A 23,433-nucleotide genomic window follows, 5' to 3' on the forward strand; every position below is an offset into this window, starting at 1 on the left:
AGCAGACAGACTGAGGAGGGTTGAAAATAAAAACCAAATGTCATAGATCTTCAGAAACAGCAGTAGGAGGGGTGGTACTAACTGCCACTCCTGCATCTAACCACCACGTGCTCACTTGGCCAGATCAAAAACGAAAAACAGGACTGAGCCTGAATTTTACGCCAAACGACGAGAGAGTAATCTGCTGTACCTCATTTACATTCAGCCTCTTTTCTGCAGCAAGATGGGTGATAAAGAATAACAAAGAAACTAGTGGCTGTTTGCTTGTCAAGAACAGGTCTGGTCAACAGGAAGGACCCTGGAGCCAGGCGGGCTGCTGCCACACAGGTCGCACTGCAGGCAGGGGAAGCCTGAAGACAGTCCCCAGGCTTTTTATGCCACTGAGGTCTGGATATTATACTTTCTCTAAAAAGTGTATTCTATATGAAAATCTCAAAGACAATACAAAATGAGTATTTAAAATATTTTAAATAATCACATTGATAAAAGAAAACTTGATTTCTCTGTACAGACAAGCAGCGTGGGTTTTTCTAACAACCATCCTGACCATCGTAACAGCTGAACGGGAGCTGGAGAAGGGGAAGAGTCCCTGTGGCTCCCTGGCTGGGCAGCTGAGTGTGGACGGCTGCTTGGGGGGGGTGGGGGGGCTGGCGGGAATGCCTCTCCATCGGGTCCCTCGGAAGCTCCGCCCACAGGCTCCCTGTGTCGCTGCATTCTGAGCTCGTTGTCCTTTCTCTATCACCCCGTCATTTGAGATCATGGTGTGATCTATGCATCTACCAAAGATTGGAATCAACGGTCAGAAGCAAAGTGTCCATCTAAGCGTTAATTTGTGCAGAGAGCAGCAGCTGAGGCATTGTGACCAGAGACAGAGGAAGGTAACTCCCAGAGCCCGCAGAAGGAGGCCAACCTGTGTGTGTCTCCACCTGCTGGTAAAAGCTCTCTCACACAGATAATAAACAGCCCCTGCTACCCCCAGCATGGCTGCCTCCAAAGGGTGAGAGCCGAGCAGAGAAGCTGTTTGGAGGGTAGAAAAAAGTGGTCGGAAAGGCGGCGCTGGCCATGCTCTGGTCATCCTTGGAACCTGAACAATACGTATGGGGAAGAGAACAGCAGGGGAGAAGAAATGGAGAAAACACTGCTGAACATGAGTGACTGATATAGAACCATTACAGAGCATGACAGAAAAACAGACAAAAACACGACGGAGGGCATTAATGTTAGATTCCACAAGAGTCTCCAGGCCATCATCTGCATCCATGTGTGTCAAAAGGAAATCAACCACGAAGTCACGGCTGGAAAATCTGAGTTCACACAGCAACACTTCGGCTGTCCTGTGAACTCTTACCTCCCACACAGGTTTGCGGGATGCAGGCCCAAGGTGACGGCAGAAACACACACTGAGCAGCTACCCCTCCCCTCTACTCGGAGGGTGCGGCCCCCAATCATCTGACCAAACGATGAATAAAGTACACTTTCAACATCCAGAGGAAAGGGTGCTAAGTCTCTTCAGTTGTGTACGATTCTTTGCAACCCCACGGACTGTAGCCACCAGTCTCCTCTATCCATGGGATTGGATTCTCCAGGCAAGAACACTGGAGTGGATTGCCATGCCCTCCTCCAGGGGATCTTCCTGACCTAGGGATTGAACCAGCATCTCCTGTGTCTACACTATTGGTAGGTGAGTTCTTTACCACTAGCGCCACCTGGGAAACCCCAGGAGAAAAGGGAGGAAGGTCCAATATAAATGAGTATCAGTAACAACAAAAGACTTTTCTGCTGTCTTTAGTTGAGACCTTATAAATGCAAAATGATTCAATGTTTTCTTAAAAAAAAATAGCTAAATCATGCTTTTAAAAATAATACTTACAAAACTAGATGTCACTGCCACTAAAGGAGTGGGATTTTATGGATTTCCCATGATAAGTTACTGGCAAGAAAAGTCAGGACTTTGATCTGGAGGGTCTTGCATCTCAGCTGGGACCTAGAGGCACTGAGGGGGCGGAGTTCTGTGAACAAATACCAGTCGGCACAGACCACAGGGCTCCCTTGCCTGCTCACTAAGCCCCTTCTTCACAAAGCCATGTTGGTTGTACCTTGCTCTCCTCCTCCACAAAAACAGCTCACAGCCTGACCATACACACTGAGCTCCCCTGTGCCAGGAAGACACCTCATGGCCTTCCTTGGTAAAGTTTCTATCACCAGCCAATAGGGCTTCCCAGGTGGTGCTAGTGGGAAAGAACCCGCCTGCCAACGCCAGAGACGTAAGAGACATGGGTTCGATCCCTGGATCGGGAAGGTCCTCTGGGGGAGGGCATGGCAACCCATTCCAGTATTCTTTCCTGGAGAATCCCATGGACAGAGGTGGGCTACAGTCCATGGGGGTCGCTAAGAGTCTGAAATGACTGAAGCAATTTAGCACACATGCACCAGCCAAATACTCCTTGTAGTTAATCTGACAGTGCCTTTACACTGCTAACTTTAACCTCAACAGTGCAGGTATTTGGGAAGTCAAGTGGGACAGAAAGAACCTTTGCAGGTTTCCTCTGGCAGATCTGCTGCCTCTTCCTGGAAGGACCTCGTGGGCTACATCCCATGTCTGATAAGTGAATAGCCAGGACGTAAGCCTGTACATCTCTGGAAAACAGTGCAAACTGTCAACCCATCCAAACAGCTGCAGTGACTCCAGTATCACAAAACATGCTTGAAAACAAGGAACAATGGATTTTTATGAATCAAAATTCTCCCTTTGGATATCTGCCTCAATAAGAGTCTACTGTAGTCAGATTTCACTAAGTTTTCTGTTTAGTTTCAACAATTTTTAAGTGGCATTTGAAAGGAAAAAAGTGTTTCTTTAATAAATATCCATACTTTCAACCATAAATAAGTGTTCCGGGGGAAAAAAGTACTTTAAATGAACAAAGAATGTCAGATTTCACTTGGTTACTCTTAGGATTGGTTTTCTTCAGCTAATAACAACAAATAAGGTTATTTATAAAGTTCATTCTAGCTTCTATAAGCTTCTCAAGGAAACTAATGATTCCAGGTCTCTAACTGCTTACAAGTTGCTCTGCAGAGTCTATGCGCTACTTACGAGAGACCGGGAGCTCTGCCTGGATGCTGGCAGGAACTGTCTCACGTTAGTGGGTGTTTCCTTCTCAATGGAATGTCGCCTCTGGGGTGGCTGCCGTCGCTCAGGCTGAGGTGTGGAGGATATGGGCAAGAACTTGGGAGGGTCTGAAGAAACAGGATGAACCAAACTGAAATCAGTTCTCTTATAAATGAAAAAAAAAGCAACTTAGGTTTCAAATTTCTAACAGAAAACCCTCTGCCATGTGTGACAAACTGCATTCAAAGATGAAGTGTTGATTTTGCTGCAGTGATACACTAGGACTGGAGGCCCCTAGGGGACCCTGGAAGACTGTTATAGAATAATCTTTGCAAGATAAACTTACTACTGAAATAGCAAGGAAAAGGAAAATGCGTTCAATATTCAAATTCATGCATAAAATGCAACATAAGTGGAGTCTCAGATTCATAATATGCCATTCTGTTATTTTCCACAGAATTTTGAAATTAAGAGTCTTAGGCTTGATTTAAAATTTTTTTTAATTGGGCAAAAGACTTGTATTCAATAAACAATTTCAAGGGCAAAGAATTCAAGGAATAGATCTTGGGCTTTATTTTAAAAGCATGTGAAAATTATGTATTGTTTGTGTGAAATCATACCAAAATTGTCAAGTATACCTTCCTTTTAAAAGATAAAATATGAAAACTCTTTCTTCTTGATGTGTATCAAGACATTTTATCCTTAGTTTAAATCAAGCTTTATTTAAATTAAAAAAAAATAAGTTTCAGCTTCAATGTTAATATTATATATGCCACTGCTCCTCTGTCTAGGAATATCTGGGGACAGAGCTTAAAGAGGCAATGTTTCAGGCTCTGATTCACATTGTGGAAACACAGGAGGACATCACAGAACTCTGCTGTCTGTCTGTCCATCCTTCCTCCCACCCTCTGCACAGTAAGAAGATGAGGAAAAGTGAAAGTCAGCACAGTGAGGAAGAGATGACCATCTACTTGGACTGTCCTAGCAATAAATCACTAAAAAAAACAGAATATAATTCCCTCAATCAAGAAAAGGTACAGAAATCCATCATGTGATTTAATACAGTCTCTATAATATTTAATGGGTCTGGTCAAATACCAATTACAGATAATAACCACGGTCAGCTCCTGCTGTTTTTGATGTAATCTAAGTAAATTAAAATACTATTTGAAGAATTTTCCACTGAAACCTCCACATGTACATGTACAAAAAATGAAGTCAGTATACTAAAGATACTCTAATATGTTTTTTCTTAGTAAAATTTTAAATAATTGCAGTAAGATACACATAATATTTACCATCTTACCCAACTGTACACTGTAAAAATTTACCAATTATAACATTTTAAAACATACAAATTCAGTGGTATTAAATACCCTGTTATATGCACCCAACTGTAAACTTTACTGTACTCTGTTGGATGATATATATATATATATTTAATATTTATTATTTATTTGGTTGAGCTAGGTCTTAGTTGCGGCATGTGGGATTTAGTTCCTTGACCAGAGATCAGACCTGGGCCCCCTGCATTTGGGAGTACAGAGTCTTAGCCACTGGACCATGGGAAGTCCCAGATGATATATTAAATGGATATAAAATAAATTGGTCTAAAGGGCTAAAAATATAAATAAAAATGTAAAATGTGATTATTAAAAACAAAATGTGTGTGTCAAGGTAAAAATGTAGTACTGTTAGAATGTGTTTAAATGTAAGAGTTCATCAACTTAAAATATTCACCTGTCAATATATTAATCTATATGGTAACCACAAACCAAAAGCCTATATAACAGATACACACACAGAAAAGGGAAAGGACTCCACATAACACTAAAGATAGTGATCAAGGAAAAAGATTAAATAAAAACAACCGCAAAACAATGAACAAAATGGCAGTACATACATACCTATTAATATCAATAAATACCAATAATGGCTTTCCTGGTGGCTCAGCCTGTAAAGAATCCGCCTGCAATGCAGGAGACCTGGGTTTGATCTCTGGGTTGGGAAGATACCCTGGAGAAGGGAATGGCAACCCACCCCAGTATTCTTGCTTAGAGAATTCCATGGACAGGGGAGCCCAGTGGGCTACAGTCTATGGGACTGCAGAGTCAGATATGACTGAGCAATTAAGCACGCATGCACAAATATTAATCATTGCTTTAAATGGAAATGGACTAAAATGTTCCAATCAAAAGCCTCAGAGTGCTATGGAACTCTCCTCAATGTCATGTGGCAGCCTGAATGGGAGGGGAGTTTGGGGGAGAATGGATACATGCATATGTATGGCTGAGCCCCTGTACTGTTCACCTGAAACTGTCACAACACTGTTTATCAGCTATACCCCAATACAAAATAAAAAGTTAAAAAAGAAAGTGAAAAGATTAACCCAGAAAACAAAAGATATTTGCAAATTATATATATTTGATTTGACATCATTCTTGTTTTTAAAACCAGAACATTTATTGTGCGACTACCTGTTGAAATTTTGTTTTCAACACAAGTCTTGTTTTTAACATAAATTCTTATAGAAATAAACCTCCCTTTTGCTCTGGTACAGTTTCTGTTGACTTATTTTTTCTTCTGAATGAGCCATACTTTCCTGTTTTTTTATGTGCCTTGTGATTTTTTGTTGAACACTGGACATTTGAATTCATCAATGTGGTAACTCTGGAAATTAGATTCTACCCTTCCCCAGAGTTTGCTGAGTTTTGTTACTGTCTCTATTCATTGTTTATCTTATTCTTGAAGGCTGATAGTCAAAGATCAGCCTGATGTAAACTTAACATTTCCTCAGGTCCTTGATGAGCCATTCCCTGGGCATTCATGGTTACTTTCCAATTCTTGCATATCCCCTGGAGATATGGAGGGGTGAGGGGGAAGCTGACAACAAACTCAGCTCTGCCCCTCTGAAATCAGAAGCGGTGACCAGAACACAGGGCCCCAAGATCTGGGGGACCAGGTCATTTTGTCCGTCTTGGCCCCTCCAGCTGTGTGCAACCTGCTTTAGGAACGGCACACAGCTGCCTGTCACATGGACGGGGACAGGGGAATGAATGGCTGCCCCTCACTAAGAGCTGAAATCTACTGAAGTAAAGTGAAAGGCACGTCCGACTCTTTGCGACCCTATGGACTATATGATCCATGGAGTTCTCCAGGCCAGAATACTGGAGTGGGTAGCCTTTCCCTTTTCCAGGGGATCTTCCCAACCCAGGGATCAAATCCAGGTCTCCCGCATTACAGGCGGATTCTTTACCAGCTGAGCTACAAGGGAAGCCCGAAATCTACTGAAGTTAACCACAATTCACCATCTTCCCCTGGAAGTTGTAAGCATTCGACAGATTCTAGCATTCCAAATATATCAGACAGATTCTGCCACTGCAGTTATTGTCGAGGTAGAAAGACAACTACATGGTACAGGCTACTCTGCCATCTTCCCAGAATCCTCCCGTCTAATATATAATTTTTAATCCTTTATATTAATCTTACAAATGAAAAGACTACCAACACTGGGGCTTCCCTGGTGGTCCACTGGTTAAGAATTTGCCTTGCAATGCCATGGACACAGGTTCAATACCTGGTTTGGGAAGTTAAGATCCTATCCGTTGGAGCAACTAAGCCCACACACCACAACTAGATAGTTTGGGCACCTCAGGGAAAGATCCCACATGACACCATGGAGATCCCAGACGCCCCAGTGAAGACCCAACTCAGCCAAATAAGTATTTTCAAAAAGATGGCCAACAATACTTTTCAAAATCATTTCATTTTAGATTCTGTATTAGAACCTATTACCTGAAGAGTTACAAAGGTGTTTTTATTATCTATACTTGTACATGGGTAAGGGGGAAGGGTGTGTGGGGGTGTATTTGTGTGTGTGTAACAGGAATGATAACAAGTGTGATTATTCAGGACTTCTGGCTTAAATTTAGATAATGTAATTCTAAAAAGTACACACAGGCTGACCTACTCCCTACAGCTATTATCTGTAGCCCAAAGGTGACTGGTTTGTTGTAAGTTGAGAACCTGAGACCCAATTACCAGTTTAGCCCTATCTTATGTTATTCTAGGAAAAAAACAATTATTTCTGCTCCTGACCAGTCCAATTCCAGGGTTGGGTCTTTAACTAGTTACCCCAAATGACAACAAGGCACTTTGGGATTCCCTTTCCTAGGATACACATGTTTTTAAGGCATCTGACACTGGTTCTTTGTACCACAAATACTCACTCTTCCTTGTGGACACAGTCTCCAGGAAAGGGTCTTCCAGGAAGGAGGGAGACACACTGCTGCTGCTGGCAGACCTGGGCAGGGTCTCCTCCTGAAAAAGACACAGGGCACGGGGGAGAGACAGATTTCTTAGACTAGTGCTCTCATGCTCATTAGCAGTGTTCACTCATAAGAGGTAATGGGAGGAACCACATTTTAACGTCCAAGGTTCAAAACAAGTTGGAGACAAAACTAGAAGGGATCTAAAATTAGACATATCTGGGTGTGTGCCCCAGTTTTGTTCCTCATTAGAGTGATGTGACATAGAGCAAGTTTCTTATCTGTTTCATAATTTCAATAGGGTTACTACAAGGACAAACCTGAGAACACATTTAAAATGCTTAACACATCACCCTCCACACAACAAGTGGTAATTAACACCATCAGTCAAGTATTTAACACATTTAAAAAACTAACAGGCTTATAACCCCTACAGAGGTAGATGTGTTTTGTTCATTGTTACCTACTACCAAGTCCATCCCTTACTAACTAATGCATAAATATTTGCTGAATGAATGAAAACATATTTCATGAGAAATATGTCTGCATTGTGCCAAATAAAGTTTAATTCTTATTACTTGTGAGAAGAGACCTTCTTAATTTTAGACTACACCAAAGTGAAGTACAATATTTATTCATGAAAAATTTACTACTTACTATATGACAGGAGATATATATTAACTGGAAGACAACTCAATTCCATAATACATAGAGAAAACTGCTAAATATTTTTAAACATAGAAGAAAGTTAGGTTGATGTATTAGTCTATGATCATGTGAGACAAATAGTGAAAATCCTTTCTGACCTACTCAGTGTGGAAAGCATTAGTTTCGAACAAGCCCCAATACAAAGGACCTAGTTAAGGAACAGAAGAAAGCCATGGAGACCACAGAGTCCACACAAGGACGGTCTGAGCAGCCATCTCTTCCTGGTGCTCACTGCCAAGAACAAACCAGGCGACATCAGCCAAGCCTCACCCAGAGGTCATACAAGGGATGTCATACACGTCTCCAGAAAATTCAGTGAGAACTAGCTTATCTCCTGCTTCTGGCAGGTCAAAAGGAAGTAAAAGCTATCAGTATCTCAAAAAGAAAAAAGAAGTCACACACAGGACTTCTCAGCAGTTATGAGGTGGGAGCTCCTGATTCAAACAGCAGAAACCATCCCGCTGTACATCCTTCAACTAACCTTCCCAGAACCACTGTTACAGCTGATTTTCCTAAAGTCTGAGGCACGTCCATGCTGCGCAGCCTCCCTCTTTCCCAAGGGTGTGAAATGCTTCCCCTGAGAGCAGTGAGGAGCCCGCCCTGGGTAGGCAGGGTGGACATGGGATCACTGTAGGGATCGGGTGTGGCTCAGCACTTCTTGGGATTTTCTCCCAGAAGCCGTGGATGGCCCCCTTCTGCCTGCCCACCTTAGGGAAGTGACCCACTCTCAGACTACTTGAAAACTAATCCTACCATTAAAAAATAAACTCAAAGTGGATTAAAGACCTAACTGTAAAACCGAATACCATAAAACTCCCAGAGGAAAACATAAACAGGATACTCATTGACATAAGTTGTAGCAATATTTTATTGGATCCATCTCCTAAAATAGGAAATAAAAGCAAAAATAAACAAATAGGACTTAAACAGTTCATCTTATTCAACATCAAGAACAAACAATTTAAAAACAGGCAGAAGAACTGAGCAGACATTCTTCCAAACAGGAAATGCAGATGGCCAACATGGTACATGAAAAGATGCTCAACACTGCTAACTACTAGGGAAATTCTAATCAAAACCACAGGAGCTATCACCTCACACCTGTCAGAACAGCTATCATCAAAAACAAAACAACACAAATAATAAATGTTGGAGAGGATGTGGAGAAGTGGGAACACTTGTATACTGTTTGCAGGAATGCAAATCACTGCAGCCACTGTAGAGAACAGTATGGAGGTTTCTCAAAAAACTAAAAGCAGAACTACAATATGGCCAAGCAATTCCACTCCTGGGTATGTATCTGAAAAAAACAAAAACACTAATTCAAAAAGATACATGCGCTCCATTATTCACAGCAGCATTATACTAGTCTTTGACACTCACCAATGTCAGAAGTCCCTGTCACTGTCAGAAGGCCCACAGCTGTGCTCCCAGGGTGGGGCTGTCCCTGAGGCCACAAGAGTCATCTCAGATACCAGCCTGGGCACCAAACTCACTGGGCAGTAAGGAAAATCTCCCTTTTCTTGACAAGACGCCCAGTTAAGGCACAGATACAGCTCCTGAGCTTCGCTTTCCTACTGAAAGCTTTGATATAGTGCCAATCAAAGTTTATCTGGACTTTTACAATGTTACCTGGGTCAGGCTAGTAGAGGTTATTAAAGATAGACCAAAAAAACCACTGAGATTAAGAATTTTAAGAAAAGAAAAAAAAAGCAGTGGAAGAAGACCTAGTGCTGGGAGGTCTATTCATAGTTTGATGGGGATTCTGTTACTTTTCTCTTGTCTGACTTTGTAAACTGAGCCTCTACCTCCACTAGGCTGTGTTCTTACTGCAAAGTAATGATGTTGAACACAATTTCTAAGCCCCTTTCCAGTTTAAATTGTTTTCATTTAGGCATTCTCATATACTGCTAGTTGGAATACTAGAAAGTTTATGATATGAAAATTTGGGGCTTAGATCTGGGTTTCAGATCTGTCTATAATTTACTTTTTAACAATCCTAGTTCAAAAACAAAACCTTTCTGTGTATATTCAATACGCCAGCAAATTTGGAAAACTCAGTAGTGGCCACAGGTCACTTTTCATTCCAATCTCAAAGAAGTGCAATACCAAAGAATGTTCAAACTACCACACAATTGCACTCATTTCACAGACTGGCAAGGTAATGCTCAAAATCCTCCAAGCTAGGCTTCAACAGTACGTGAACTGAGAACTTCCAGGTGGATTTAGAAAAGGCAGAGGAACCAGAGATCAAACTGCCGACATCCACTGAGTCATAGAAAAAGCAAGAGAATTCCAGAAAAACATCTGTTTTATTGACTATGCTAAACCCTTTGACTGTGTGGATCACAACAAACTGTGGACAATTCTTTAAAGACATGAGAATACCAGACCACCTTACCTGCCTCCTGAGAAACCTGTATGCAGGTCAAGAAGCAACAGTTCGAACCGGACATGGAACAACAGACTGGTTCAAAATTGGGAAAGGAGTACATCAAGGCTATATATTGTCACCCTGCTTATTAAACTTATATGCAGAGTACAGCAAGCAAAATTAGAGGCTGGATGAAGCACAAGCTGGAATCAAGATTTCGGGGAGAAATATCAACCTCAGATATGCAAATGACACCAACTTTAATGGCAGAAATTGAAGAGGAACTAAAGAGCCTCTTGATGAAGGTGAAAGAGGAGAGTAAAAAAGCTGGCTTAAAATTCAACATTCAAAAAACTAAGATCATGGCATCCAGTCCCATCACTTCATGGCAAATAAATGGGGAAACAGTGACAGATTTTATTTTCTTAGGCTCCAAAATCACTGCAGGTGGCGACTGCAGCCATGAAATTAAAAGACGCTTGTTCCTTGGAAGAAAAGTTATGACCAACCTAGACAGCATATTAAAAAGCAGAGAGAGTACATTGCCGACCAAGTTCCAGATACTCAAAGCTATGATTTTCCCAGTAGTCATGTATTGATGTGAGAGTTGGAGACAACTTTTGAGAGTCCTGTGGACTGCAAGGAGATCAAACAGTCAATCCTAAAGGGAATCAGTCCTGAATATTCATTAGAAGACCTGATGCTGAAGCTCCAATACTCTGGCCACCTGATGTGAAGAACTGATTCATTGGAAAGACCCTGATGCTGGGAAAGATTGAAGGCAGGAGAAACGGAAGACAGAGGATGAGATGGTTGGATAGCATCACCAACTCAATGGACCCAAGTTTGAGCAGGCTCCAGGAGTTGGTAATGGACAAGGAAGCCTAGTGTGCTGCAGTCCATGGGGTCACAAAGAGTTGGACATGACTGAGTGACTGAATGGTACTGGCTGAAAACTGGGAGGAGGGCAAGCAGTGGCTGGTGTGACACAAGGGCCCATGGAGGCTGACCCTGAACAGGCGTGGGCCTCACCTCCGAGTCGGAGCTGTCCAGCTCAGCCAGCGTCGGGGCTTTGAGGAGCTTCTTCCGCGGCACGGGCACCTGCTGGGCGGCTCCTGACCCATCTTCTCTGGGCTGTGACGCCACACCTCCATTCACCATGGATGATTCTGCAACATTCTTGGGAGATTCAGGGGTTGTCACCTCTGGGGAAAAAAAGGCAAAAGCTGACCTTTCCCTAAACACAGAAAGGTGGTCAGTGGACCAAAAGGAGTCTTCAAGTACCTGCACTGAGCTGAAAGGCATTCCTATGTCATGCAGACAGCACAGAGGCCACACTCTGTAACACCTGGGCATATAACACATGTATATTTGACATTAACTGTCACACTCAAATAAAGGAAACCTTTCCATGAATAACTATTTATTCACTATATGTGTAGATTAAAATTTAGAACTGGGAGAAATCCTACAGAAAACCAATTCCAGTTGCTTTACTTCTCAGAGGCCCAGGGAGGCTCGAGTTCCCTTGAGACTCTGAAGAGTGAGTGATGGACTGATGGAAGTGACGGTATACACAAGCCTCCAGCATGGGGCTGCAAGACTGAGGGTGGTTTGAGTCTAAACTAAAAATAGCCAATAATCTGTACACATATAAACATGCACACACAGAATCTTGGCAACATTCCTTCTGATAAAGCTGATATAAATTACCCGAGCTCAAATCTGGATGGAAAGGCAGTGAAAGAAGTGTGGGAGCAGCATGCAGAGCACGAGGTGCAGAGTACAGACTATAGATTATAGATGGGGTGAGAGGACAGAGCAGACAGCACACAGCACAGAGCAGGTAAGCCCACAGGACAGAGCACGGAGTGTGGAGCACAGACTGCAGATTTTATACAGAGCACAGGGTGGGAGCACAGAGCATGTCCAGGACACTGCACGGAGTGCGGAGAACAGAGTGGGGAGCACAGACACACAGAACAGCATGGTTCGGATGGTTCGGATTCAGAGTCTACCTCTGTTGCTACTTGTCTGACCTTGAGCAATAACAGCAAACTCAGTCCTCATCTGTTAAATAGGGCTAACAGCAGAAGTGGGCTTGCTGTGAGGATTACATAAGTTAACAACTGCATATAAAACACTTAATAGTGTGTGTAATAAAGGCGGTGCACAATAAACATTAGCAATTATTAACACTGACTTTTATCTCCACTTGTGAGCGAGTGGACTAAGGCTCAGCGTGACTCAGCCACTCATGGTCAGCGCAGCAGAGCTTGACACAGGAGCCTTGGCAGCACCAGTTCCAAAAGCTTGTAACCTTCCAGTGCAAGTGGAGATAAATTTCTTCAGTGTTTCAATAACTAATATTTTTAATAACTAACTACTAAAATAGAGTATTTAAAAATGAGAAAAAGCAGTTCCAGTATGCCCACAGCTGTGGAGCAGTCTGTGAAACTCCCCTGATGAGTCAGAGGTGAAGAGTGTACTGAGCACTGAAAAGACATGACTATTGCTCATTTCTGGTAGGAAGTGTTGTACCTGAAGTTAACATAAAACATAAGGTTCTGTTTACAGTGGCTCCCCCACTGTATAGCATTCACAGGCTTCAAGTGGAAGACATGGGCTTCCAGGTAACATTCAGAAAGTATACTCTAGTACAGCCTTGACATGATTTAAAAGAATGATGTAAACTATTATAAATGATGTATATCTAACTTAATATTCACAATTTCTGCCTGATTTTAGAGTTCAAGAAGGCCAGAACTAGAACTGTCCTTTTGAACTAGAAGGAAGGGTTTGAGTGAGCAGAGGAAAGGAATCAGGAAGGGAAGGAAAGAGACAGACCTGTCAATCATTTATCATTTCACATAAAGTGTTGAGTAGAAAATCTGACAACACACAAGTTAACTTTGTTATCACCTCTCCAGGTATTAAGCAGCTAGAAAAAATGTTTAATTGGGGAGGGGTGTGCTGAAGGGGACAAAGAGGCAGAAGCAGCAGGTTTTCACACAAACTGTAAAGCTTAAAATCTTTCAATAGACCTTTCATCAGAGGAGAGCTACAGGCTGCCACACTCACAGGAGTAACTGGAAAACTCTCAAGAGAGAAGGGAGAAAATGACTGGGCTAACTGCTTAATTCATACTGAAGGAAAAAAAAGACAATGTTTAAAAATGATCTTGAAGTATATTCTGAAAACTTGTATTCCACAGCATGCACTCTCCATACACTTCCTCCAGGGCCTGCACTTTGGCAGAAGGCACAGGCTTCTCCATGCCCCAGCCGAGCTCTGCTAGAAGCAGGTGAGTGTCCCCGGGGTGGTGCTCACAGTCTAGGCTCCCAGGGCGAAATCCCCAGTGGAGCGAGGAGGGACATCACAACAGTTCTAATGGTTACATAGTTAATGTTTCAGAAAAAAATGTAATTACTACATAAGATACATGATTTTATGGATGCTTTTGCTTAAGAAAATTTTTAAAGTCATTTATGGATGTGAGAGTTGGACTGTGAAGAAAGCTGATCGCCGAAGAATTGATGCTTTTGAACTGTGGTGTTGGAGAAGACTCTTGAGAGTCCCTTGGACTGCAAGGAGATCCAACCAGTCCATTCTAAAGGAGATCAATCCTGGGTGTTCATTGGAGGCACTGATGCTAAAGCTGAAACTCCAATACTTTGGCCACCTCATGCGAAGAGTTGACTCACTGGAGAAGACTCTGCTGCTGGGAAAGATTCGGGGCGGGATGAGAAGGGGATGACAGAGAGTGAGATGGCTGGATGGCATCACCGACTCTATGGACATGAGTTTGAGTGAACTCCGGGAGTTGGTGATGGACAGGGAGGCCTGGCGTGCTGTGATTCATGGGGTTGCAAAGAATTGGACATGACTGAGCGACTGAACTGATGGTAGATTTGGGCTTCCTGGTGGCTGAGATGGTAAAGGATCTGCCTATAATATGGGAGATCAGAGTTCGATCCCTGGGTTGGGAAGATCCCCGGAGAAGGGAATGGCAACATACTCCAGTATTCTTGCCTGGAGAATTCCATAGACAGAGGAGCCTGGCAAGCTACAGCCCATGGGGTCACACAGTCAGACACAACTGAGTGACTACCACACACACATGGTAGATTTTAAAAGTTTGAACAGTACTGGTGTCACGTAAGTCTGGTAAAGTCGTGAGGGTAATGACTACCCTGAAGGTTTGGGAACACATGTGACAGTGGCTACCATGAGCTACTTTCATTCTGAACACAGGGATCTGAGAAATTACCTGACAGCTCTCTCTCTGCCTGGAGACCTTGCTGAGGTTCATAACTGTATTTGAGCTCGGTGATTCAAACTACTGAAATAAACCTCATACTAAGGTCAAAGCTTTGAGACACATGGAATTAATAGAAAAACACATTATGTCACAGTCAGGCTTCAGGGTGATCTCCATATGTAAGACTAAGTATGTGTGAACTTCTCTAACACTGCGTATTTGTAAAAGCTCTGGCTAAACATGCTTTTAAGAGATATTTTTAAGCAGTTTGATTACTTATACTTTTCCATTCAAATGAATAAATCCTCATTACTTTAATGTATCTGATGAGAAAACCAAACCCTTGGATAAGACTTTATACTTCTTCTATATAAGACAATTTCTAATCATATTTATAAGTAAGCAAACTATTCAAGATGCTAGATATAGCTTTAGAAGTCACATGCCTTAGGTTCAGAATCTAAAATGCATAACCACAGTATTAAATACATAATAACTTCTATTTTACATAGTGTAATAATTATGTCTATTAGATACACCCAGCTGCTGCCTTATTTAGTTGGAGGAAATATGACTGAAATACAGATTGTATATTTATTTGCATCAGAAAAATAAATTATACTTACCTTAATGTTGATGGATTAAGATTTCCACTAAGGATTAGTATTTCTAAAACATACCTAAGCAGCAGGACATATATCAATTCTGTCTTATTCTAGCGTGCATTATCTACACTACATGTTTAAATATTTACTCCTTAGTCTGCTAATGCCACAACTTAAAGAAACACATTCCAGCTCTTGTATTTAGGTCATAAGAATGGATCAATCTTTTCCATTTATAATTTGGAACATTTTAATTGATTAGTCAAAAGGTCACAATGAAAACATGAAAACACAAGAAACAGAAAATGAAGCATGTGGAAACTACAAAGTACATTAAGGTACAAAATAGATTATAGCAAATGATAAGCACTGACGGCAAATCAAGTGGCAAGCAGTGATAGCAAATCAAAATTCCTGTTGCTCCTTCACATCAAGGAGGCTCAGCACCAAGAATTTTCTTCCCAGCACAGGAAAATATCATGTAACTGGTAAGACACAAACACACCTACATACAATTACACGTGTGTGGGCATGCAGACAGTCCAGGGCAGCCACCTGTGCCTACAGTCAGGGTGTTTTGGGAGCCAGCTACTCCCAGAGTCCACTGGGGAGGACCACCTTTAGTAGGTATTTAGAAGAGACAGATCTTAATATGGACTGCCAATTTCTGGAGATTAGCAGTAACACATATGTTCTCAAACACTGCTAAGTTTATTTTCCAGATCAATTTTTTTTTTTTACAAAGTTACTCTGCAAATGGTTGATAAAATAAAAATTGTCAAATGGATAAAGAAAACAGAACAAGCTCTTCAGTGGTCAGTCAGAAGTAGTAAGTGAAGACTGATGTATTTTAGTTTCTTGAAAGGGAAAGATTAGTCATGCCTAAGAGAACCACAAATATACAGAAATTTAAAAAGCAGATGGGAACTAGTTTTGCAGTTGGAAGATGTTCAGCAAATATTCAGACAGAACATGATACTAGAACTTTCAGGTTCTTTAAATATGAATTTGTGTGTAAGATATGCCAACAATTTCATGGCACACACAAAAAAATTCTGGAAGGAAATACTAGTGCCAATGTCTTATCTCATTTCACATTGAAAGCAGCAGCTTCCAAACTCCAAAATTCTAATGTGCAAAACATTTTAATTTGGGACTAAGTTGGCTTTGAAAATTCACTCATATACAGTTTAAAAACTCAATTTAAAAAGGGGGCTGATTTTACAGATCAAATTTTGTCATGAATAGTTACTTGTTTCACCATTAATCCCTGTCTATTTAACTGAAGGGCTCTAAACTTGTACTACAAACCCAAGACACATGATTGTGTTTTACAACCAAAGTCTCTTAACCAGCACACCACCAGCATGATGAGGCCCCATGCACAGAAGCCCCGGGTGTACAGTTGGCTCTCGTTCCCCAACTGTGGAGCACTCATCTTCGGAAGCAGCTGACACTTCCGAGTTTAGCTGCTTGCATAACTGAATGCTTCAAAGAGTAACAAGTGTCAAAACTCTTCCTTGTTTCTGGGCTTTGAAGGCAGAGTTCTCTTAGACTCTCCACTGCTTTATGAGACTGGGTGTAATGGGCAGCACATTTCACAACCACATGCATCAGGGTTCTTTCCACAGGCCCTTGGGAAGCAAGAGATTTATTACAGTTTTATTTTTTAAACCATTTTCAAAGAAAGGCTGTTTTATATGACTGACCACAGCTTAGAAGAAGCCTTTCAATTTTCTTTTCTGACATGTTTGAACAAGCAGATGAATGAAATGTATTTCACAGAGACCACAAAACCCGCGTCAGGTGTGAAAGTGCTTTACCTGACAAGTCAAAACTGTAAGACATGCTAAGTGGCCGCATTGCTGAAAAAAGAAAATAAAAGGAAAGTAATTCAGATGTTAGGCTTCACAGGGAAGACAAAAAAGGGAGGAGGGTTCAACACCTGCGGTGGTACACTCCATACTTTAAGGCAGAAGGCAGCGAGAATCTATCTGCAATATGGCATCTTAGTTTTAACTATACCACTAAGACTTGAAATGGAGTAACAATAAAAGAAAAAAACAGCTTTTAAAGAACATGTTAAGAATGAAAGCATGATAAAGATAAAAACAGTTTAGAATCACAGCATAGGACTTTTTACTTAAATATAAAAGAGTTCAAAAGAAAAAATGAGCCATGTTTTAAAATGAGCCATGCTTTTAGGGAATATACAAAATCTTTAAAATTTAAGAACAAACATATTCTTAATTTATTTCAGGATAAGAAGTTGGCTCTCTGCATACAGGTCAAACATCTTGTAAAAAATCTCATTCGGCACTACCAGCATCACAAAGCATCACTAATTCTCCACTGTAGGCCATTAGACCTGGCACTTAAAGCAAGGCCTCAGGAGCCAGAGAGCCTGAGCCTGAACCTCAGCTCTGCCACTTACATGCAGTGTGATTCTGGGCAAGTTATTTAACCTCTCTGTGCTTCCATTACTTCAAGTGTAAAATGGGAATAATGGTACTATTTCAAGGGATTGTTAGAAAAATCAAACGATTCCATACCAAACAAAAAGGTGCTCAGAGCAGTGCACCTTGTAACAGTTAAACAAATGGAATTTCTTAAGAATAAACTTACTTATTTCCTGTTGAAAGTCATTTGTTTTAAAAATTTTATTATATACATTAAAAAACATTGAATGGGTGAATTTTATGGTAGGTAAATTATATCTCAATAAAGCTAATAAAAGAATCTGGGTATCTGTAAGAGTGAGAACTAACCATTTTCACTGCAGTCCCAAGCTCTTACCAGCTCCATCCATCCTACCCCACCCCACCACCATCAGGGAGGACAGGTGCCTGTGTGGTCAGAAGCGGGCAGACCCAAAGGTCTTCACGTTTCTGAGGCAGATGTAGAACTGTAGAGTTCTAATACCCATACTTAACAGAATGAAGTTTCTTCATATGATTTTGGCAGATGCTGTTAAACGAACCATTTACAATCTCAAATCTCAATATAGTATGAGATGTCAGAAAAGTGTTAGGAAGAAGAAAATGATCAGTTGTGAACAAAGACTGATGCACAAGAACAGTAATTTCAGACTTAATAGGAAAAAAGTATGGAACTAGCCTGTAAAATAATAGGGACACATATAAGACAACTTGGACACACGCTGGTCATCACATCCTCATAGACCACGCTATGGGTCACGTTCACCCACGCGGGAAGACACTCCTGCTGCCACAATCCGCATGAGGATGCAGCTCCTGTGTGCACCACATGACGCATGAGCCCTGTCACAGCACACACTGCTGCTGCTGAAATCATGGGGAACGTCTCTTCTTTAAACATTTGCCCAATTTCTAGAGAGTGGGTTTCTACTTGCAATTACAAGGAGAGGAAAGGTTATAAAACTATTTAGGGAAACTTTTCTTCAGGATGGGCTCAGATGGTAAAGAATCTACCTGCGACGCAGGAGCCTCAGGTTCAATCCCTGGCTCAGGAAGATCCCCTGGAGAAGAAAACGGCAACTCACTCCAGTATTCCTGCTTGGAGAATCCCATGGACACAGGAGCCTGGTGGGCTACAGTCCATGGGGTTACAAAGAGTTGCACGTGACTGAGTGATTAACACTTTCACTTATTTTCAAGATAATCCTGTCAACTTTATCCAAACTTCTCAAAGTGAAATTGTGTAGTAAGAACCAATGTAGATCAGCAGAATGAGAGGAGCCCAATCTCTTAATTGATCTCAAGATCAATTTTAAAAGTAAGACTCTCATAGAACAATCACTTTCGATAACAGCTCAATTCTGGTTGTTGTGAAACACTAACTCATAAGGATAAAACAAAAGAGTAAGACATATTAAACACAAAATTGGTATTTAATTATTCTAAAGCAGGTTTCCTGTTAGCTAGCATCTAAGTTGTTTAAAAGAAACAGAGGAATATGTATACAATGAGGGCATGTGACACCACATGCAGTGTCCCTTTGCTGCCCACCAGGACCGCAAGTCTCCCGCACACTTGGCCCCTGGCTGCACCGCACACCTGACTAGCTGCTGTCAGGGCTCACAGGCACCCCTGCCGTGGATGTTCTCCAGTCAGGACTCCCACTTGCTTGCCCCTCACCCCCTCAGAGCATCTGTGTGGGAAGCACCATCCCATCACTTGGCCCTTTATGCCCTGTTCCTCTCTTTGTCCCATGGGTGCTTCCACTGGAATTTACTTTTGTAAAGCATGAAGCTTACTTTTTCTCATGGTAATATGTGGGTTTTACCTTATAGTTCTGTTAAATATTTCCTATTACCCTATTATTCCATGTCAAAACACAGCAATTCTTTTAAAATCTTGTCTTAAATTGACATTCTATAATACCATCTCCTTATTTTTCCACAGTGGTTCTTGCTCCTTGAGACTGTGCACCCTTTAGAAATCTGGGGAAAACTATGGATCCCCCCATACATGCCCTCTGGGAAATATACACAAATGTGTTACACTGCAAGGATGCACAGACCCTCCTCAGACTCATTAAGGGCTCAAAGGATAAGAACTTTCCACTTACATCCTGTGCAGATTTGGCTCATTACTATATAAATGCTCGTATGGATTTGTCTTAATCATTTTAAAGGGAAACACTTGCTGGCATAAAATCAACAGGGACATATGCACCTGGCCTCTCCTCACTCTCCAGCTCTGGCCAGGGAAGCTATTCTACTGCTTTAGCACCTCGGGAAGCACCTTCCACTGCTGTAACCTGCAGTGCAGACGGAGACACAGCAGCTAGCAAGATGGAAGTGGGCCCTGTGGCCACAGCCCAGCGGCAGACAGAGAGCATCACCACATAGTGACTGAGAGTCACAGGAGGCAGGGGCGCCATCAAGGCTGATGCAGCTGAGCAGACAGAGGAGGGGAGACCTGGCTCAGAGGAGAGGAGGACGCTGACCATCAGAAGCAGTCAGATCAAGGGCTTAGCTGCTGGACCCAGCTGCAGGGGACACTGCACTCTCGGCCCTGGGCTTTGAGATGGGAGCAGTGGCAAACAGTTTTTGGGGAAAGCAGGTAAGGTCATCTGTGGTGGGGCTTGTCCTACAAGTGGGGGGAGGAGGTCCTGCCCAGTGATGGCTGGCTGCACATGTGGGTCTGAACTTTCAGAGAAGCCTGTGCACAGGGTGGGAGCTGAGGAAATCAGAAACACACCTAGGGGAGTGTGTGGCTGCTCAAGAAGGAGGAGCCATGGTAGCAACCTGAGGCCCAGGTGGGCGTGGGAGAGGGAAGAGATGGGAAGAGAAACCAGGAGACAGGGTCCTGGCACCAGCTCCTTTCCCAGGCAGGTGCTGCCAGACGCTATCTCCCTGAATATCCTGGGAATCTTTCATTTTACAAACTGGAGGAGAGCTGTTTACATGTCATAATATGGTCTTGCTCTAAATGGAAATCAGTATGTGCTTATAAGAAACATAAAATAACTATAAAGGAAGTTTAGTAATAAGTGCTATCAGTAGAGTCCCTCATCACATACCACATAACTTTAAAGCATAATTAAGACAATAGATACCTGATGCATCTATTATTTCTATTTCTAAAATGTAGTAACTTATCCATGTGTGTACTACCATTTATAAAGTATCCTATTTGATTCACTCTTACATGGAAGTCGCATGAACATGTAGAGGAATCTGTATCCTCCTCCTCCCAACCAAGGAACGGAAGCTCAAAGAGGCAAGGGCTATCCTAAAGCCACACCCGGTGATTTTCAGAGCTCCGCCCACACTGTGGTGTGGTGCCCTTACACTTGGCATCTCAGGGAGGAACTTCCTACTCCATGTATTTCGAGAAGGAATGTCACTTGTAAGTGTGTGTGTGGGGGGGAGGAGGACAGGGAGGGAGAGGAGTGAGGTAAGTGTGTTTCCAGGGTGGGCGACTCTCCCGCCTGGGACTCACCGAGCCTGCTGCGTCTGGTCTCCTCGGGGGACACAGGCCGCAGCTTCCTCTCAGCCTTGATCTCTTCCAGGATTCTTTCGTGGAGGCTCCGGGGCCGTGGTGGAGTAGGTTTCAGTTTTCTGGCTGAGGCCTTGGGAAAAAAGTAATAGCTAGAGCTGGAGTAGTTATCCTTAAATAATTCTTACTGAAGTCCATTCATATAACACAGTATTATGAAATTATATTTTACTGACTGCCACACTGCTTGATAAAAGAGTTTTCAAGCCATAGGAAGATGATTGGATGGCACAGTGGTTCAGGCACATGAACTCAAGCCACACTAATGAGTTGGTTGTGCTCCAGCTATTGTCATGGTGTGCTGCAGTCCATGGGGTCGCAAAGAGTCGGACATGACTAAGCGACTGAACTGAACTGCTGTCATGCTCCCTACACGCTACCATGATAGGCAAGCTGCTGAAATGCAAGCAGTATGTCATCTCTATTATTGTTTTTGAAAGTAACATTTTTGAGTTAAGTCCTAACAACCTTCTTAAATCATTCACTTCAGTCTGTAGCTGAGGAAATAAAGGCTTGGGAAGGCCGACAAACTTGCTCAAAAAGATGAATTTGCTAAAAAACGTGCGATCACCACACCGTGCATGGGTGTGCAGAGCCGGGCTGTGACTCCATGCTCTCTGCTGTACACAATCTGCCCTCCTAAAACCATTCCCTACATGGCCTCTTTCCCTTATTATAGAAAGATTTATAAGAGGAATGATTAACTATGTTTTAAGGCAATGGCAAGCCACTCCAGTACTCTTGCCTAGAAAATCCCATGGATGGAGGAGCCTGGTAGGCTGCAGTCCATGGGGTCGCTAAGGGTCAGACACGACTGAGCGACTTCACTTTCACTTTTCACTTTCACACATTGGAGAAGGAAATGGCAACCCACTCCAGTGTTCTTGCCTGGAGAATCCCAGGGATGGGGGAGCCTGGTGGGCTTCCGTCTATGGGGTCACACAGAGTCGGACACGACTGAAGTGACTTAGCAGCAGCAGCAGATGTATACAAACTAAGAAGGAAATACCCTTTCTTTCTAGTTACTGAAGTTACTGAACGTACAAGGGGTCTGAGAGGCCCTGGTGAGTGCTGGCTGTGGAGCCAGGGGAGGTTAAGTGTAGAGCAGAGGAAACACAAACCAACACTCAGACCTAATCAGAACACCCTGATCCATGGTCTCCAGAAAGAACCCCACGAACAGAGGACCATGGCTACTGCGAAAGAGGAGGCAGCAGTGTGGATTTCCTGTAACCAAGGTGAGGTGTCTGTACCCTTAGGTACAGGGCTGCAGTGCACACGGAAGCTACGTGGCGTTGTGTTCACAGTTGGGCTTCACAATCAGAAGAGAAAAGCTCAGCGTCAACACTCCTCCAGGAGATGTGTTCTATGGCCACAGGCTGTGGGGGGAACATGTTGTCACGTGTTTGCCAGCCACGGGGAGGTGTCAGATCACGTACCGGATTTAAAGGAGGCCTTGATCGGATGAAGTCCAGGATGATTTCATGAGCACTTTTTTTTAACCGAGGGGGAATATCACCATTCACCTGAAAAGAGACAGAAAGCAGAAGATCCATGTGACAACAGGACTGCCTGTACAAGCTCCTGGGCAACACATCCATATACCTCATGTGACAGCAGGATTGTCTGTACAAGCTTCTGGGTACACACGTCCACATATGTCATGTGATGACAGGATTATCTGTACAAGTTTCTGGGTACACACATCCACACACATCACTTCAAAGCCACTGCAGTGGAATCTGGCTCCACCAAGGACAAATTTCAAATCAATAAAATGGAGAGTAAATGGCTCAGTGATTCACAGCAAAAACAACTGTAGGACTGAAGAAATGCCAAGCACACTGCAGTTCTACTATTCTGGGAAATTATATGTAAGATACATGCTTTCAACAAAAACTTTCTAAAATTATGAATATGAATGGAATAAGTAATACTATGCTTAATTATTATATAATTTAGAAAGTCTTTCACCTCTTGTTTTCATCCTTGTACAAAGTTTGGGAATACAAATTAAGGGGAAGGGCTGGGGACAGCTCATGTTCTATAGACAGAATTCAGGTTCAGGTTAAGGAGGGTATCTGCTATAGCAACAGAACTGGTAAGAAGCGGAGTTTGGCA

At 42.5% G+C, this 23,433-nt stretch overlaps 1 protein-coding gene across 4 annotated transcripts in view; it reads right to left on the minus strand.

Annotated features, from left to right (window-relative positions):
* The window catches only part of SPIRE1 (spire type actin nucleation factor 1), a 161,091-nt gene that overhangs the window by 6,696 nt on the left and 130,962 nt on the right, over positions 1-23,433 (minus strand). For 3 of the 4 annotated variants that reach the window (XM_055417237.2, XM_088833440.1, XM_055417241.2), the window contains 6 exons: positions 22,752-22,838; positions 21,256-21,385; positions 11,492-11,664; positions 7,339-7,429; positions 3,095-3,237; positions 911-1,084 (listed from right to left, as the gene is read on the minus strand). In XM_055417237.2, the coding sequence (XP_055273212.1) occupies positions 911-1,084; positions 3,095-3,237; positions 7,339-7,429; positions 11,492-11,664; positions 21,256-21,385; positions 22,752-22,838 (798 nt within the window). The remainder of the gene's footprint in view (positions 1-910; positions 1,085-3,094; positions 3,238-7,338; positions 7,430-11,491; positions 11,665-21,255; positions 21,386-22,751; positions 22,839-23,433) is intronic. The other variant, XM_055417239.2, reaches the window with a different exon arrangement.

Source organism: Moschus berezovskii, chromosome 28 (genome assembly GCF_049115385.1).
Source record: "Moschus berezovskii isolate FMDL1 chromosome 28, NW_MosBer_1.0, whole genome shotgun sequence".
Taxonomy (NCBI): domain Eukaryota; kingdom Metazoa; phylum Chordata; class Mammalia; order Artiodactyla; family Moschidae; genus Moschus; species Moschus berezovskii.